Genomic DNA, 18,831 nt, shown 5'->3' with positions numbered 1-18,831 from the left:
TATTTTTCTTAGGTTATAAGTAACAGCTCCAGAGAGTTCTCACATAACCTATTTTCCTCATACAATGTCTCTGACTTACATTGAAGCTTAAAATCATAAGAAATTTATTTTTTATGCTTCTTAATCCTCTCCTGTGCTATTACTCTTACTTCTTTCTGTTTCCCACCTGATGTTAGAGGAGCTTTCTTTCTCATCTAATTAATTGGTTTATTACAGGAATAGCATGTAGAACAAAGGAATTCTTGTGAATGCTGCTGGAAAGCCTTCACTTTAGAGATGGAGATCTTCAGTGTCTAAAGTGTTTCTAATGTCTGTATCATTTTGCTGTGAGAAACGGAAATATATTACTGGCGGCAGATAAACTTATGAAAAGAACTAGGTTATAATTTATGGAAAAAATCTCAAAGATATCAAAGTTTCAACTTTTTAGAAACCTTTTTTTAGTATTATATCATGTTTAAAGTTTTCAAGAGATGCTAGATATCTTCTGTGGTTGTTGATTTAGTGTAGCTGTTATGTCAAATTTGTTCAATATATTCATTGATTACATGGGAGGGTATTGATTGAGAGGGTAAAGGCATGTACAGAGCATCAGATTGGGGGAGGAGCAGTGTGGTTTCAGAAGTGGTAGAGGACGTGTGGATCAGGTGTTTGCTTTGAAGAATGTATGTGAGAAATATTTAGAAAAACAGATGGCTTTGTATGTAACATTTATGGATCTGGAGAAGACATGTGATAGGGTTGATAGAGATGCTTTGTGGAAGATTTTAAGAGTATATGGCGTGGGAGGTAAGTTGCTAGAAGCAGTGAAAAGTGTTTACCAAGGATGTAAGGCATGTATTCGAATAGGAAGAGAGGAAAGTGAGTGGTTCCCAGTGAATGTTGGTTTGCGGCAGGGGTGTGTGATGTCTCCATGGTTGTTTAATTTGTTTATAGATGGGATGGTTAGGGAGGTGAATGCAAGAGTTTTGGAGAGAGGAGCAAGTATATAGTCTGTTGTGGATGAGAGAGCTTGGGAAGTGAGGCAGTTGTTGGTCACTGATGATACAGTGCTGGTAGCTGATTCAGGTGAGAAACTGCAGAAGTTGGTAACTGAGTTTGGTGAAGTGTGTGAAAGAAGAAAGTTTAGAGTAAATGTGAATAAGAGCAAGGTTATTAGGTTCAGTAGGGTTGATGGACAAGTTAATTGGGATGTAAGTTTGAAATTAGAAAAACTGGAAGTGGTGTATTTCAGATATCTGGGAGTAGACATAGCAGCAGATGGAACCATAGAAGCAGAAGTGAATCATAGGGTGGGGGAGGGGGCAAAGGTTTTGGGAGCATTGAAGAATGTGTAGAAGGCGAGAACATTATCTCAGAGAGCAAAAATGGGTATGTTTGAAGGAATAGTTGTTCCAACAGTGTTATATGGTTGTGAGGCATGGGCTATAGATAGAGTTGTGTGGAAGATTGTGTGTGTTGGAAATGAGATGTTTGAGGGCAATATGTGGTGTGAGGTGGTTTGATTGAGTAAGTATTGAAAGGGTAAGAGAGATGTGTGGTGATAAAAAGAGTGTGGATGAGAGAGCAGAAGAGGATGTGTTGAAATGGTTTTGTCACATGGAGGGAATGAGTGAGGAAATATTGACAAAGAGGATATATGTGTCAGAGGTGGAGGGAAGGAGAAGCGGGAGATCAACTTTGAGGTGGAAGAATAGAGTGAAAAAGATTTTGAGCGATCGGGGCCTGAACATACAGGAGGGTGAAAGGCGTGCAAGGAATGGAGTGAATTGGAACGATGTGATATGCTGGGGTGGACATGCTGTCAATGGGTTGAACCAGGGCATATGAAGCATCTGGGGTAAACCATGAAAAGTTTTGTGGGGTCTGGATGTGAAAAGGGAGCTGTGATTTCGGTGCATTACACATGACAGCTAGACTGAGTGTGAAGGAATGTGGCCTTTCTGTCTTTTCCTTGCATTACCTCACAGGGGGGATGCTATTTCATGTGTGGCAGGGTGGTGACAGGAATGGATGAAGGCAGCAAGTATGAATTTGTATATGTGTATATATGTATATGTCTGTGTATGTATATGTATGTTTATGTTGAAATGTATAGGTATGTATATATGCGTGTAGGTGTTTATGTATGTACATGTGTATTTGGGTGGATTGGGCCATTCTTTCGTCTGTTTCCTTTTGCTACCTTGCTAATGCAGGAGACGGCAATTGAGTATGCTAAAAAGAGTTTGAATGGAGAAAAACTGGAGGAAGTGAAGTGTTTTAGATATCTGGGAGTGGACTTAGCGGTGAATGGAACCAAGGAAGTGAGTCACAGGGTAGGGGAGGAGGCGATGGTTCTCCTTTCACACACTTTTCCAAACTCAGTCACCAACTTCTACCATTTCTCACACGAATCAGCCACTAGAGCTGTATCATTGGCAAACAACAACTGACTCACTTCCCAGGCCCTCTCATCCTCAACAGACTGCATGCTCTCCCCTCTTTCCAAAATTCTTGCATTTACCTCTCTAATCACCCCATCCATAAACAAATTTGATAACCATGGGAACATCACATACCCTTGCCACAAACTGACATTCACTGGGAACCAATCACTCCCCTCTCTTCCTGCTCATACACATGCCTTACATCCTTGATAAAAACTTTTCACTGCTTCTAGCAACTACCCTCCCATGCCATATACTCTTGAAACCTTCCACAAATCATCTCTATCAACCTTATCATATGCCTTCTCCATATCCATAAGTGCTACATACAAATCCCTCTGTTTTTCTAAGTATTTCTCACATACATTCTTCAAAGCAAACACCTGATCCACACATCCTCTATCACTTCTGAAACCACACTGCTCTTCCCCAATATGATGCTCTGTAAGTGCTTTCACCCTCTTAGTCAATATCCGCCCATATAATTTCCCAGGAATACTCAACAACAAACTTATGCCTCTGTATTTTGAGCACTCACCTTCATCCCCTTTGCCTTTCTACAATGGCACTGTGCATGCATTCTGCCAATCCTCAGGCACTTCACCATGGTCCATACATAAATATCCTTACCTACCAATCAACAGTATATTATGTATGTATGTATCCTTGAAGTAGGGGAGAAAGAATTCTACCTCTGTATTCCCTGTGTAACGTAGGAGGCGACTAAAGGGGCAGGGGCTGGAAATCCTCCCCTTCTTGTATTTCAATTTCTAAAGGAGGAAACAGAAGGAGTCAAGCAGTGAGTGCTCATCCTCCTTGAAGGCTCCAATTAGGGTGTCGAATGTGTGTTTATGTAACGAAGATGAAAAGAAAGGAGAGATTATTAGTATGCTTAAGGAAAGAAACCTGGATGATCTGGTTCTGAGGGAAATGAGGTTGAGTTCAAGGGTAAAGGGGACAATTGGTTTCCAGTGGTTTGGAAAAGTCTTGGGAGTAAAGTCAGGGGTTGGTGAAAGGACAAGAGCTAAGGAAGGAGTAGCTTCACTCTTAAAGCAAAAGTTGTGGGAGTGTGTGATAGGGTGTAAGAAAGTAAATTCTAAATTGCTGTGGGTAAAACTGAAAGTGGATAGTGGGAGATGGGTGATTATTGGTGCTAATGCATCTGGTCATGAGAAGAAAGATCATGAGATGCAAGTGTTTTGGGAGGTGCTGAGTGAGTGTGTCACCAGTTTTGATGCACGAGACCAGGTATTAGTGGTGAGTGATTTGAATGTGAACATGAGTAATGTGGCAGTTGAGGGTATGATTGGTGCACATTGGGTATTCATTGTTGTGAATAGAAATGGTGAAGAGCTTGTGGATTTATGTTCTAAAAAAAAGACTGGTGATTGGGAATACCTTGTTTAAAAAGAGAGATATACAGTAGTATGAGAGATTATGTATTAATTGATACGTGTGTAAAAGAGTGACTTTTGGCTGTAAGTGTGCTGAGAGGGGCAGCTGGTGGGATATCTGATTACTATTTTGTGTAGGCGAAGGTGTAACTTTATTGGGGTTTTCAAAAAATAAGAGAGAATGTTGGGGAAAAGAGAGTGGTAAGAGTAAGTGAGCTTGGAAAGGAGACTTTTGGGAAGAAATATCAGGGGAAATTGAGTGTAGAATGGCAAAAGGTGAGAGCAAATGATGTGAGGGGAATGGATGAGGAATGGGATGTATTTAGGGAAGCAGTGGCGTCATGTACAAGAGATGAATGTAGCCTGAGAAAGGTGGGAGATGGGCAGAATAGAAAGGCTTGTGAGTGGTGGGATGAAGAAGTGAAGTTGCTAGGGAAAGAGAAAAGAGAATTGTTTGGACATTACATACAAGGAAGGAGTACATATGACAGGGAGGTGTATAAGAGAAAGCGGCAGGAGGTCAAGATGAAAGTGCAAGGGTTGAAAAAGAGGGCAAATGAGAGTTTGGTTTAGAGAGTATCATTAAACTTTAAGGAGAATAAAAAGATTTTCTGGAAGGAGGTAAATGTGTGTGAAAGACAAGAGAATAAATTGGAACATCATTGAAGGGGGCAAGGGTGAAGTGGTAACAGATATTGATGGAGTGAGGAGGAGACGGAGTGACTATTTTGAAGGATTATTGAAGTGTTTGATGAGAGAGTTGCAGATTTAAGGTGTTTTGGTCAGGATGGTGTACAAAGTGAAATAGTCTGGGAGGGTGCTTTGGCAAAGAGAGAAGAGGTGATGAAAGCCTTGCAAAAGATGGAATTCCGCAAGGCAGTGGCAGTGGATGGTATTGCAGTTGAATTTATTAAGAAAGGGGTGACTATGTTGTTGATTGGTTGGTGTGTATGCATCATGGTGAAGTGCTTGATGATTGGTGGAATGCTTGCATAGTGCCATTGTCCAAAGGCATAGGGGATAAAGATGAGTGTTCAAACTACAGAGGCATAAGTTTGTTGAGTATACCTGGAAAATTGTATGAGAGGCTATTGATTGAGAGGATGAAGGCATGTACAGAGCATCAGATTGGGGAGAAGCATTGTTGTTTCAGAAGTGTTAGAGGGTGTGTGGATCAGGTGTTTGCATTGAAGAATGTGTGTTAGAAATACTAAGAAAAACAGATGGATTTGTACGTGGTATTCATGAATCTGGAGAAGGCATATGATAGGGTTGATAGAGATGCTTTGTGGAAGGTTTTAAGAACATATGGTGTAGTACGTAAACTGCTAGAAGCAGTGAGATTTTATCAAGGATGTATGGCATGTGTGTGAGTTGGAAGAGAGGAGAGTGATTGGTTGCCATTGAAGGTCAGTCTGTGGCAGGGGTGTGTGATGTCACCATGGTTGTTTGATTTGTTTATGGATGGGGTGGTTAGGAGGTGAATGCAAGAGTTTTGGAGAGAGGGGCACGCATGCAGTCTATTGGGGATGAGAGGGCTTATGAAGTGAGTCAGTTGTTGTTCACCAATGATACAGCACTGGTAGCTGATTTGAGTGAGAAACTGTGGAAGTTGGTGACTGAGTTAGGAAAAGTGTTTGAAAGGAAAAAGTTGAAAGTAAATGTGAATAAAAGCAAGGTTATTAGGTTCAGTAGGTTTGAGGGACAAGTTAGTTGGTTTGAATGGAGAAAAACGGGAGGAAGTGAAGTGTTTTAGATATCTGGGAGAGGACTTTCCAGCAAATAGAACCATGGAAAGGGAACTGAGTTACAGGGTGGGGAATGGGGTGAAGTTTATAGGACCAATGAAGAATGTGAGGAAAGAGAGAACATTATCTCAGAGCAAAGATAGGTATGTTTGAAGGATTAGTTGTTCCAACAGTATTATATGGTTGTAAGACATGGGCTATAGATAGGTTTATGTGGAGGAGGGTGGATGTGTTGGAAATGAAATGTTGCAGGACAATATGTGATGTGAGGTGGTTTAATCGAGTAAGTAATGAAAGGGTAAGAGAGATGTTTGGTATTAAAAAGAGTTTGGTTGGAGAACAGAAGAGGGTGTGTTGAAATGGTTTGGACATATGGAGAGAATAAGTGAGGAAAGGTTGACAAAGAGGATATATATGTCAGAGAAGGAGGGAACAAGGAGAAGCAGGAAATCAAATTGGGGAAGAATGGAGTGAAAATTATTTTGAGCTACAATGTCTGGCTTCCTAAAGTACACTGCAATGGGGATACAAGGCTCATAAACCATATCGTATCCCTTCTGTCTCAACTGACTGACCACAAAGACACTGATGTTGTCGTGCCTTGCGTACTGGGCTCATAACATGTCATAGAGGCCAGAGATCTTATGTTGGCCTCTTGCAGCCCTAGTGGGGTAGGTAACATGTCTGACCTTACCTGGATGGCCTTAATGTAGTCTCCACCCATGAGAAGTTTGGTCCCACTGGTAACCCATCTGCTAACCTGGGGTATGGCTGTAGATGGAGCGAGACCTATCCTATCACAGGTGCTGACTAGGTTCGACCTCCATGCGCGATGGCGTTCGTTTTTATTGCTTGCCTTTTGACCAGCATTGCATGCAGGGCCAGACCCACTCTGTAATTTCTTCCTAGTTACAGGTTCCCAGACCACTGCCTGAATTACAGGGTCAGACAAGGTGAGTAATTTTTCAAACCTGGACTGTTTGTTAAGCTGAATGGTTGAGATATAGTTGGGAATCCCAAGCCTTCACCATCACCCACTGCTGAGTAGAAGTATGCACTGGGCATGTTATGCAGCAGGTGAAGCCAACGGCGAACTGCTGCTCTTACCTGCCTGTCCATGCAGGCTAGCTGTGTCTTATAGACTTCCCCCAGCACCAGGCAATGCATGAGCCTAGATACAAGATGGTCAGTCTGGATTGTAATCCTCTACTGAGGTTATATAGGGGCTTTGGTGATATTGAACAGCCCCTCTTCTAATTGGGACTGAGCTACAGTGAAAGGTTAAAGTCTAAATAGTTGTCCACCTTAGATGAGAAAAGAGCGATGTGTGACCTGATAACATCCTCAAATTCCTAAATCAGCTGGATGATGATGACAGTAACAGGTCCTCACAGGATGCAGTACCAGCGTTAGCAGAAGCCATAATCAGATGCTAAGAAACATGATGGTTGAGAAGAATGTAAAGAAATGCTGGTTTAGTGTATGGATAGTGGATAGTTAGAATAGTCTAAGCAAGGAGACTGTGAATGGTGGCAGTTTACAAAGATTTAAAAGTTTTCATGATGGAATAGTAAAGTACAGGTCCCGTGAATGTTAATTTCACTTTCCATAGTGTACAGATAAGTAATTACACACACACGCACCAGTCACAGAGGAAAGGTTAGGCAACTGAGTTGGTTGTGAGCTAATTAATGTGTCGTAGAGACACACTTAGACCCTTGAAATTTGTAGGTCATAGAGCTAATTCATCAACATTGCAACTCATATTTGATTACTATTTATATTGATATTTGTAGATGATGGAGAGAGAGTTTACTGTTTGTAACATCGTGACTCTTTAACTTGTAAATGTACCATGCGTATGTGTACATGCACACTTTGATGCTTGTACTTGTGATTTTATTCTCATATGCTTAGGCATTACTGTATGATTTTGTTTTGTATGTGAATATCTTTGTGCTTTTACATGTGCATATGAGTTTGTATATGGGATTGTATTTTGTTGGTGTGTACATGTATCTGTATCATGACAAATGTGGATATCTTTGAGTGTCATATGTTGAAAATATAATTTGGTATGCATTGAGAATAACAAACATCAATACAGTGTCCAGACTGAGTTAACAGTTGTCTCTGTGAAGTAATTCATGATATAAATTCTTGTTTCTGTTGGAATAAGGTGAGTTCAGGTAATGTCAATAATGTCTCAGGTTCAGTTACCTGTCACTGAGTATCAGTAATTTTAAACTTCTTCCCAATGCTGCTCTTGATGACACTCAGAAGTCACCTTAAGAAGCCAGAGAAGCAGGTTTCCACAAAGGACCATCACCAGCAACAGCAGCAGCAACAAACTCAGAAACAGCTGCAGACGAAGGTGGGGTAGTGGCTGGTGCTTGAGACACTTGTGCAGTTGATCACCATGTGCCAAGTCATCTGTGCACTTAGTTCATGCCAAATGTTGACAGATGCCTATAGGGGAAATCCACACTTATACCCTTCTTTGCATGCTTTATCTGCCAGCTATAGTCCTCCCTGTATATATGCACATAATATTGCAATAGCATATACAATGCGGTATTTTGATGAAGTTTTAGGGATTATGTAGCTTTAACATCTGTGTTGTTGCTCTATAGTTGTATGTGTTGTTCATCTCAGTAATACCAGACTTCTTGTGGTTACACCACAAGTAAAATGTTGCGTTTAGCGAAGTTTTACCATTGAAGTACGATCTCTGCAAGATTTGAATAAAATGTTAGGGATCGTAGCTTTAATGATTGTGTTGCTGCTCAGTAGATGTATGTGCTGTTCATCTAAGTAGTACTGGATTCTGTCCGGATATGGTTATACCATGAGTGATATCAGCTCCAGCAAGGTTATATCATTGGAGTACAATCTAGGCAAAGAGCTTCTCACTCCAAAGAAAAGTATCCTTTCCCTCTATCTGACTGTTATGCAGTCTTGAAGTTGCAGGAATCCTGGGAGAAGTGGTCCTGCAGTTTATATAATACTGTAATACAAGTAAAAGTAATCTAATTACTAACTGTATATGATAAGCAAAATAGTTAAAGTCAATGATACTATTGTTGCTGATAGTCATATTGGTTCAGGCATCCTACAGAACCATAAGAGTGTTGTAATCTCATGTTTATAAATGTCTTTATTATTGCTGTATTCTTGTATGAATTGTATACTACACATGCTACAGCATAAATTGGACCTTCTTGATGTATGGAACAGATAATTATGTCAGATGGTATTTAATATATGGCACTTTTATGTTGCCCAGTGTGCTGGGGTTTGTAGAATTGTATTAGATCTCTTGTTTTAGGCAGGGCATTGCTGTAAATTATTTTGTGTTTTATGTCGGTCACTGACCTTGAATAGATTTTTTTCCTTTTGGTCCGGAAAGAAGTTTTCATATGTAGTAGAATATAACAAGAGATAGGAGTCAGATTAAGAAAAAAGTGGGAGCCAGGATATAGTCTACATTGTTTGATAGAATAAAACAGCAGAAGAAGTCAAAGTAAAAAAGAAAGTGCGAGCAAGAAGTGGCATTCACACTTATTACTGGTAAAGGAATTATAGAATATAGCACAGCTATAAATTTAGTCTAAAAAAATTGGTAGCCTGTCAGGAAATCTGAGAGTCTGCCTTAATATTGGGGAGCCCAGTATTTCTCTCTTTAGCTATCTGACCCACGAGCATGAGAGTTTCTCCAGGATATTCTTCTAGAAAAAGTGGGCCTGTAACTGTCTTAGCCTATTTCTTTCTGATAGGAATATATTAGCTTTACCCACCTGTTACTATCATCCCAACTTGATAGCAGCAACTTGCTAATTCTAGGTTTGGCTATGGCCAGTCAGAGACTACCTCAGAGTTGATGTCATCTACCCATGCACTGTCAGCTGCTTATCAGCTCAGAATTCAAGGAAAACAATTCAGTTAGGTCATGCTCTGTCAAGACATGGTGCAAGACCAACTTATTACATTCCATGGATTAGTATTATGAATCAGAGGACAAATTTGAACCTTAAAGAATGCCATCACTAACCTGACCTGATCTAACCAAACCTAGCCTAACCTAACCTAACCTAACCTAACCTAACCTAACCTAACCCAACCCAACCTAACCTAACTTTACCTAACATAACATATCCTGTCCTGTCCTATCCTGTCCTGTCCTGTCCTGTCCTGTCCTGTCCTGTCCTATCCTATCCTATCCTATCCTATCCTATCCTATCCTAACCATACATAACCTAACCTAACCCAACACAACCTACTCTGCTTTACTCATTCCTCCAGTTTACCTTATCCCTTGCATGTCTCGTGCCCTTCTACTTGTTCAGATCCCAAACTTTTAATGCCTTTTTTCACTTCATCCTTCTACCTCCCCTTTGATTTCTCAATTCTCCTTGTTCCCTCCATTTCCATCATATATCCCCTCTTATTCATCCTCTCCTTACTCATCCTCTTCATACATCCAAACCATTTCAAAATGCTCTTTTCAACTCTTCCATGCATACTCCTCTTTCTACATACCTCTCTCTTGTACACTGTAATTTTCTACTTGATCTCACCTTCTCACACCACGTATTGTCCTCAAACATTTCATTTCTAACACATCCATATTCTTCCTTACTTTGTCATATAGGGCCCATCCCTTGCATCCATACAACACCACCAGGACTACTATACCTAGAAACAGACCCATCTTTGTCCTCACACACAGTGACATCTCTTTCAACATTCTCCTCAACACACCCAGAACCTTTGCCTCTTCACCCATCCTGGGGCTTATTTGGTACCCATGGCTCCCTCTGCATCTATATCCCTTCTCAGGTATCTAAGACAGTTCACTTCTTCCAGGTTCATTCCATTTAAGTATACTCCAACCAACCTGTCTTTTTCCATTGCCTCCATTCACATTAAATTTCAACTTTTCCTTTCAGAACTCAGACACCAGTTACTTCAGTTTCTCACTCAAATCAGTAGCCAGAGTGGTGTCATCTGCAAACAGCAACTGACTCATCTACCAACCCCCACCCCCTTCCTCCACCACCAACACCACTGTATACTTACCCCTCTCTCCAAGACCTTTGCATTCACCTCCCTCACCACCACATCCGTAAGCATGTTGAATATCCATAGTGATATCACACACCCCTTTGCTTGGAACCACACGCCCTCTTGTCTTCCTACTTGCACACACACTTTTCTGTGTTGATAAAAATTCTATACTGCTTCTAGTGAATTTTTCTTTAACACCTTATGTTTATAACACCTTCCACAAAGCATCTGTATCAGCCCTACCTTAAGCTTTCCCAAGATTTAAAAGTGTTGCATATGGTCTCTTTTTCCAAATATTTCTCAAACAACCTTTGAAGCAAACTCCTGATTCTCACATCCTTTACCCCAGTCGGATGCTTTGTGCATGACACCAGTCACCAGTCTGTCACCACTCTCCCATACAACTTGCCTGGTATACTCAGCACATTTACACTTCTGTAATTAGAACATTTACTTTTGTCCTCATTGATTTTATAAGATGGCACTCTAAAGGCATTCCACTAACCCTAAGGCACCTCACCATGATCCATACTTACAGTGAAGATCCTAACTAATCAATCAACAACACTCTCACCCCATTTCTGAAGAAATTCATCTGCAATCTTGTCCACTCCAGCTGCTTTGCTGCACTCCATTTGATTCAAGGCATTTGCTGCCTCCTTCCTTACTTTTCACCAGACTGTTTCTCATGGCTCCCATACTTTTCATACCACAGTGTTTTGGCCAAAACTCACCACATTTGTCAATTTCGTCATCTAACATTCAACAGTCCTTCAAAATGCATAGTCCATATCCACTTCATCTCATCTCTTCTTGTTCATACTTCCCCCCATCTGCTTCCTTTGCTGATGCTCCCTTTTGTTCTCTTATTCTCCTCACCTTATTTTCCCTAAATTTGTCGAATACTTTCTCACTTGAACTCATTCATCCTCTTTTTCAGCCCCTGCATGTTCCTTTTGACCTCCTGCTGCTTGCCCTTGTATAGATATGATTATGTATTTGTAATGTATGAGGAGGGAGTTTTACACTGATGGGATCCCATCTATTGAACATTCTCTTTCATACAAGTTTGTGAATATGTATCTGTATGCCGTCTGCATTAAACATGTCTTCATTCATTTTATTCCATTCATGCCTCACTCATACCATAAAAGTACTTCCTCATTATTTTTGATAAGTTCCTTGCTTAATTTAATGTTATGCCCTCTGGTTGTTCTATCCCTACATTTCCCAAAGGATTGTTGCAATCATTGATCTGTTTTGAAAATGTCAAGGCTGTAATCAGGTCTCCCCTTACTCCTCTGTCTTCCAAGGTGGACAAATTTAAAACCTCTGCCCTTTCCCTGTATGTATTTCTATTGTATAGCCCCAGAACCCCTTCTCCAAGGGATCCTACAGCTTCAAGGGTGCACTTCACTCATTAGCAGGGATAGGGTAGGCTAATTTCAAATGAGAAGTACTTCAAAGAGATTTTACTCCAGTGTTACAACCTTTCCAAGGTGCCTTAAAGTTACAACATAAACACAAGCAGATAGTGTTCAGTAATGCCAGTTTTTTTTTTTTTTTTTTTTTTTGCCGCTGTCTCCCGCGTTTGCGAGGTAGCGCAAGGAAACAGATGAAAGAAATGGCCCAACCCACCCCCATACACATGTATATACATACGTCCACACACGCAAATATACATACCTACACAGCTTTCCATGGTTTACCCCAGACGCTTCACACGCCCTGATTCAATCCACTGACAGCACGTCAACCCCGGTATACCACATCAATCCAATTCACTCTATTCCTTGCACACCTTTCACCCTCCTGCATGTTCAGGCCCCAATCACACAAAATCTTTTTCACTCCATCTTTCCACCTCCAATTTGGTCTCCCACTTCTCCTCGTTCCCTCCACCTCCGACACATATATCCTCTTGGTCAATCTTTCCTCACTCATTCTCTCCATGTGCCCAAACCATTTCAAAACACCCTCTTCTGCTCTCTCAACCACACTCTTTTTGTTTCCACACATCTCTCTTACCCTTACGTTACTTACTCTATCAAACCACCTCACACCACACATTGTCCTCGACATCTCATTTCCAGCACATCCATCCTCCTGCGCACAACTCTATCCACAGCCCACGCCTCGCAACCATACAACATTATTGGAACCACTATTCCTTCAAACATACCCATTTTTGCTTTCCGAGATAATGTTCTCGACTTCCACACATTCTTCAAGGCTCCCAGAATTTTCGCCCCCTCCCCCACCCTATGATCCACTTCCGCTTCCATGGTTCCATCTGCTGCCAGATCCACTCCCAGATATCTAAAACACTTTACTTCCTCCAGTTTTTCTCCATTCAAACTTACCTCCCAGTTGACTTGACCCTCAACCCTACTGTACCTAATAACCTTGCTCTTATTCACATTTACTCTTAACTTTCTTCTTTCACACACTTTACCAAACTCAGTCACCAGCTTCTGCAGTTTCTCACATGAATCAGCCTCCAGCGCTGTATCATCAGCAAACAACAACTGACCCACTTCCCAAGCTCTCTCATCCCCAACAGACTTCATACTTACCCCTCTTTCCAAAACTCTTGCATTCACCTCCTAACAACCCCATCCATAAACAAATTAAACAACCATGGAGACATCACACACCCCTGCCGCAAACCTACATTCACTGAGAACCAGTCACTTTCCTCTCTTCCTACACGTACACATGCCTTACATCCTCGATAAAAAAATTTTCACTGCTTCTAACAACTTGCCTCCCACACCATATATTCTTAATACCTTCCACAGAGCATCTCTATCAACTCTATCATATGCCTTCTCCAGATCCATAAATGCTACATACAAATCCATTTGCTTTTCTAAGTATTTCTCACATACATTCTTCAAAGCAAAGACCTGATCCACACATCCTCTACCACTTCTGAAACCAGTTTGTATAAATGTATATATGTATATATGTATATATGTATATGTATATATGTATATATGTATATATGTAGGAAGAGAGGAAAGTGATTGGTTCTCAGTGAATGTAGGTTTGCGGCAGGGGTGTGTGATGTCTCCATGGTTGTTTAATTTGTTTATGGATGGGGTTGTTAGGGAGGTAAATGCAAGAGTCCTGGAAAGAGGGGCAAGTATGAAGTCTGTTGGGGATGAGAGAGCTTGGGAAGTGAGTCAGTTGTTGTTCGCTGATGATACAGCGCTGGTGGCTGATTCATGTGAGAAACTGCAGAAGCTGGTGACTGAGTTTGGTAAAGTGTGTGGAAGAAGAAAGTTAAGAGTAAATGTGAATAAGAGCAAGGTTATTAGGTACAGTAGGGTTGAGGGTCAAGTCAATTGGGAGGTGAGTTTGAATGGAGAAAAACTGGAGGAAGTGAAGTGTTTTAGATATCTGGGAGTGGATCTGTCAGCGGATGGAACCATGGAAGCGGAAGTGGATCATAGGGTGGGGGAGGGGGCGAAAATTTTGGGAGCCTTGAAAAATGTGTGGAAGTCGAGAACATTATCTCGGAAAGCAAAAATGGGTATGTTTGAAGGAATAGTGGTTCCAACAATGTTGTATGGTTGCGAGGCGTGGGCTATGGATAGAGTTGTGCGCAGGAGGATGGATGTGCTGGAAATGAGATGTTTGAGGACAATGTGTGGTGTGAGGTGGTTTGATCGAGTAAGTAACGTAAGGGTAAGAGAGATGTGTGGAAATAAAAAGAGCGTGGTTGAGAGAGCAGAAGAGGGTGTTTTGAAATGGTTCGGGCACATGGAGAGAATGAGTGAGGAAAGATTGACCAAAAGAATATATGTGTCGGAGGTGGAGGGAACGAGGAGAAGAGGGAGACCAAATTGGAGGTGGAAAGATGGAGTGAAAAAGATTTTGTGTGATCGGGGCCTGAACATGCAGGAGGGTGAAAGGAGGGCAAGAAATAGAGTGAATTGGAGCGATGTGGTATACAGGGGTTGACGTGCTGTCAGTGGATTGAATCAAGGCATGTGAAGCGTCTGGGGTAAACCATGGAAAGCTGTGTAGGTATGTATATTTGCGTGTGTGGACGTGTGTATGTACGTGTGTATGGGGGTTGGGCCATTTCTTTCGTCTGTTTCCTTGCGCTACCTCGCAAACGCGGGAGACAGCGACAAAGTATAAAAAAAAAAAAAAAAAAAAAAAAAAATGTATTTTACTGTTTTTGTGTGCACTTGCATACCTTCAGTGATATGTATTAATAGTGCTGTTATCTATTCTGCATTTTTTTGTAGTGTTGGATTGCACAGTGAATAATCAAATATATATTTTTTTTTTTTTTTTTTTTTTTTTTTTTTTTTTTTATACTTTGTCGCTGTCTCCCGCGTTTGCGAGGTAGCGCAAGGAAACAGACGAAAGAAATGGCCCAACCCCCCCCCCCCATACACATGTACATACACACGTCCACACACGCAAATATACATACCTACACAGCTTTCCATGGTTTACCAAATCAAATATTATACAAGTAAAATGTTGCAATTTTTTATGGGATGGTGACACTCCCTCCCCAATTCTACCTCTGGCTACATCTTGTTGGAGATTCTGTTGTATAAGCTCCTTACAGGGGAATACACAGAGGTGGGGAATAGAATGTTGCCTTCCCAGAATAGTAGCATTCATGCAAGCCTTGTTATTGTCGTAACAGGGTCAGGTGTCAGAAGGTCAATCTGCTATTATTCTCGTGGTTTTGTCCCAATGAACAAGAGTGGGATTTTGATAAGACAATGCTTCCTCTAGCATCATCATGGAAGGAAGAGAATTAATCGTTTTGTAGAGACTTTGTTTCATAGTTAGCAGTGGTTGGAGCTTCTTATAGATGAAGATCAGCCCCAGGTCACAGTTAGAGGATTGAATCACAATTGGCCCACTCTTTGGCTGTCCCTCACCTCAACTCTTACAAGCCATGAGCACTGAGGGACCATGCCTTTTTTGTGTAAATATTTATTTATTTATTATACTTTGTCGCTGTCTCCTGCGTTAGCGAGGTAGCGCAGGGAAACAGACGAAAGAATGGCCCAACTCACCCACATGCACATGTATATACATACATGCCCATACATGCACATATACATACCTATACATTTCAATGTATACATACATATACATACACAGACAAATACATATACACACATGTACATATTCATGCTTGCTGCCCTCAGCCATACCCGTCGCCACCGCGCCACATATGAAATGGCACCCCCCTCCCCCCGAACGCGCGTTAGGTAGCGCTGGGAAAAGACAACAAAGGCCACATTCGTTCACACTCAGTCTCTAGCTTTCATGTGTAATGCACCAAAATCACAGCTCCTTTTCCACATCTAGGCCCCACAAAGCATTCCATGGTTTACCCCAGACACTTCACATCCCATGGTTCAATCCATTGACAGCACGTCAACCCTGGTATACCACATTGTTCCAAGTCACTCTATTCCTTGCATGCCTGTCACCCTCCTGCATGTTCAGGCCCCGATCGCTCAAAATCTTTTTCACTCCATCCTTCCACCTCCAGTTTGGTCTCCCACTTTTCCTTGTTCCCTCCACCTCTGGCACATATATCCTCTTTGTCAATCTTTCCTCACTCATTCTCTCTGTGTGACCAAACCATTTCAATACACCCTCTTCTGCTCTCTCAACCACACTCTTTGTATTACCGCACATCTCTCTTACCATTTCGTTACTTACTCGATCAAACCACCTCACACCACGTATTGTCCTCAAACATCTCATTTCCAACACATCCACCCTCCTCTGCACATCCCTGTCTGTAGCCCATGCCTCGCAACCATATAACATTGTTGGAACCACTATTCCATCAAACATACCCACTTTTGTTTTCTGAGATAATGTTCTCTCCTTCCACACATTCTTCAATGCCCCCAGAACCTTCTACCCCTCCCCCACCCTGTGACGCACTTCCGCTTCCATGGTTCCATCTGCTGTTAAATCCACTCCCAGATTTCTAAAACACTGCACTTCCTCCAGTTTTTCTCCATTCCAACTTACTTCCCAATTGACGTATCCCTTAACCCTATTGTACCTAATAGCCTTGCTCTTATTCACATTTACTCTTAGCTTTCTTCTTTCCCACACTTTACCAAAGTCAGCCACCAACTTCTGCAGTTTCCCACCCAAATCAGCCACCAGTGCTGTATCATCAGCGAACAGCAACTGACTCACTTCCCAAGCCCTCTCATCCACAATAAACTGCATGCTTGCCCCTCTCTCCAAAACTCTTGCATTCACCTCCCTAACAACCCCATCTACAGTAAAATTAATCAACCATGGAGACATCATGCACCTCTGCCGCAAACCAACATTCACTGGGAACCAGTCACTTTTTTCTCTTCCTAATCGTGCACATACCTTACATCCTCAATAAAAACTTTTCACTGCTTCTAGCAACTTGCCTCCCACACCATATATTCTTGATACCTTCCACAGAGCATCTTTATCAACTATATCATATACCTTCTCCAGATCCATAAATGCTATATACAAATCCGTTTGTTTTTTGTAAGTATTTCTCACATACATTCTTCAAAGCAAACACCTGATCCACACGTCCTCTACCAGTTCTGAAACCACACTGCTCTTCCCCAATCTGATTCTCTGTACATGCCTTCACCCTCTTAATCAATACCCTCCCATATGATTTCCCAGGAATACTCAACAAACTTATACCTCTGTAACTTGAACACTCACTTTTATTCCCTTTGCCTTTGTACAGTGGCACTATGCATGCATTCCGCCAATCTTCCGGTACTTCACCATGAACCATACATACATTGAATATCCTCACCAACCAGTCAACAACACAGTCACCCCCTTTTTTAATAAATTCCATTGCAATACCATCCAAACCCGCCGCCTTGCCAGCTTTCATCTTCCACAAAGCTTTCACTACCTCTTCTCTGTTTACCAAACCATTCTCCTTGACCCTCTCACTTTGCACACCACCTCAACCAAAACACCCTATATCTGCCACTCTATCACCTAACACATTCAACAAACCTCCAAAATACTCACTCTATCTCCTCACATCATCACTACTTGTTATTACCTCCCCATTACCCCCCTTCACTGATGTTCCCATTTGTTCTGTTGTCTTATGCACTTTATTTACGTCCTTCCAAAAGGAGGTAAATAAAAGGTTGATAAAGGCATTAATAACTCCAGGATGATAAAGCTTTTCATGTTTAGAGTATTAAATGTTTATTATTCTTTTCTTTCATACTATTCGCCATTTCCCGCATTAGCGAGGTAGCATTGAGAACAGAGGACTGGGCCATTGAGGGAATATCCTCACCTGGGCCCCTTCTCTGTTCCCTCTTTTGGAAAATTAAAAAAAAAAAAAAAAAAAAAAAAAAAAAAAGTGAGAGGGGAGGATTTCCAGCCCCCCGCTCCCTCCCCTTTTAGTCGCCTTCTACGACACGCAGGGAATACGTGGGAAGTATTCTTTCTCCCCTATCCCCAGGGATAAAATGTTTATTATATTATACATAATTGCCATTTCCCACGTTAGCGAGGTAGCACAAGGAAACAGACGAAAGAATGGCCCAACCCACCCACATACACATGTATGTACATAAACTTCCTCACACATGCATATACATACCTATACATTTCAATGTATACATATATATACATACACAGACATATAGGTGTATACACATGTACATATTCTACTCGCTGCCTTCATCCATTCCTGTCGCCACCCTGCCACTTATGAAATAGCATCCTTCCCTGCGTACATGTGCAAGGTAGTGTTAGGAAAAGACAAAAAGACCACATTCCTTCACACTCAGTCTCTAGCTATCATGTGTAATGCACCAAAACCACAGTTCCCTTTCCACATCCAGGCCCCACAAAACTTTCCATGGTTTACCCCAAATGCTTCACATGCCCTGGTTCAATCCATTGACAGCACGTCCACCCCGGTTTACCACATCATTCCAATTCACTCTATTCCTTGCACACCTCTCTCCCTCCTGTATGTTCAGGCCCCAATTGCTCATAATCTTTTTCACTCCATCCTTCCACCTCCAATGTGGTCACCTGTGTCTCCTCGTTCCCTCCACCTCTAACACATATATCCTCTTTGTCAGTCTTTCCTCATTCATTCTCTCCATGTGACCAAACCATTTCAACACACCCTCTTCTGCT

The 18,831-nt window shown here is 41.6% G+C and overlaps 1 protein-coding gene across 6 annotated transcripts in view; it reads left to right on the top strand.

The window, feature by feature from the left end:
- The window catches only part of LOC139749432 (uncharacterized), a 457,243-nt gene that overhangs the window by 53,610 nt on the left and 384,802 nt on the right, over nt 1–18,831 (top strand). For 3 of the 6 annotated variants that reach the window (XM_071663280.1, XM_071663279.1, XM_071663278.1), the window contains exon 3: nt 7,852–7,945. The exons of the other annotated variants lie outside the window; for them this stretch is intronic. In XM_071663280.1, the coding sequence (XP_071519381.1) occupies nt 7,852–7,945 (94 nt within the window). The remainder of the gene's footprint in view (nt 1–7,851; nt 7,946–18,831) is intronic. 6 annotated transcript variants of the gene reach the window in all.

Source organism: Panulirus ornatus, chromosome 7, assembly GCF_036320965.1.
Source record: "Panulirus ornatus isolate Po-2019 chromosome 7, ASM3632096v1, whole genome shotgun sequence".
Taxonomy (NCBI): domain Eukaryota; kingdom Metazoa; phylum Arthropoda; class Malacostraca; order Decapoda; family Palinuridae; genus Panulirus; species Panulirus ornatus.
This window is presented reverse-complemented; position numbering and strand designations above follow the sequence as displayed.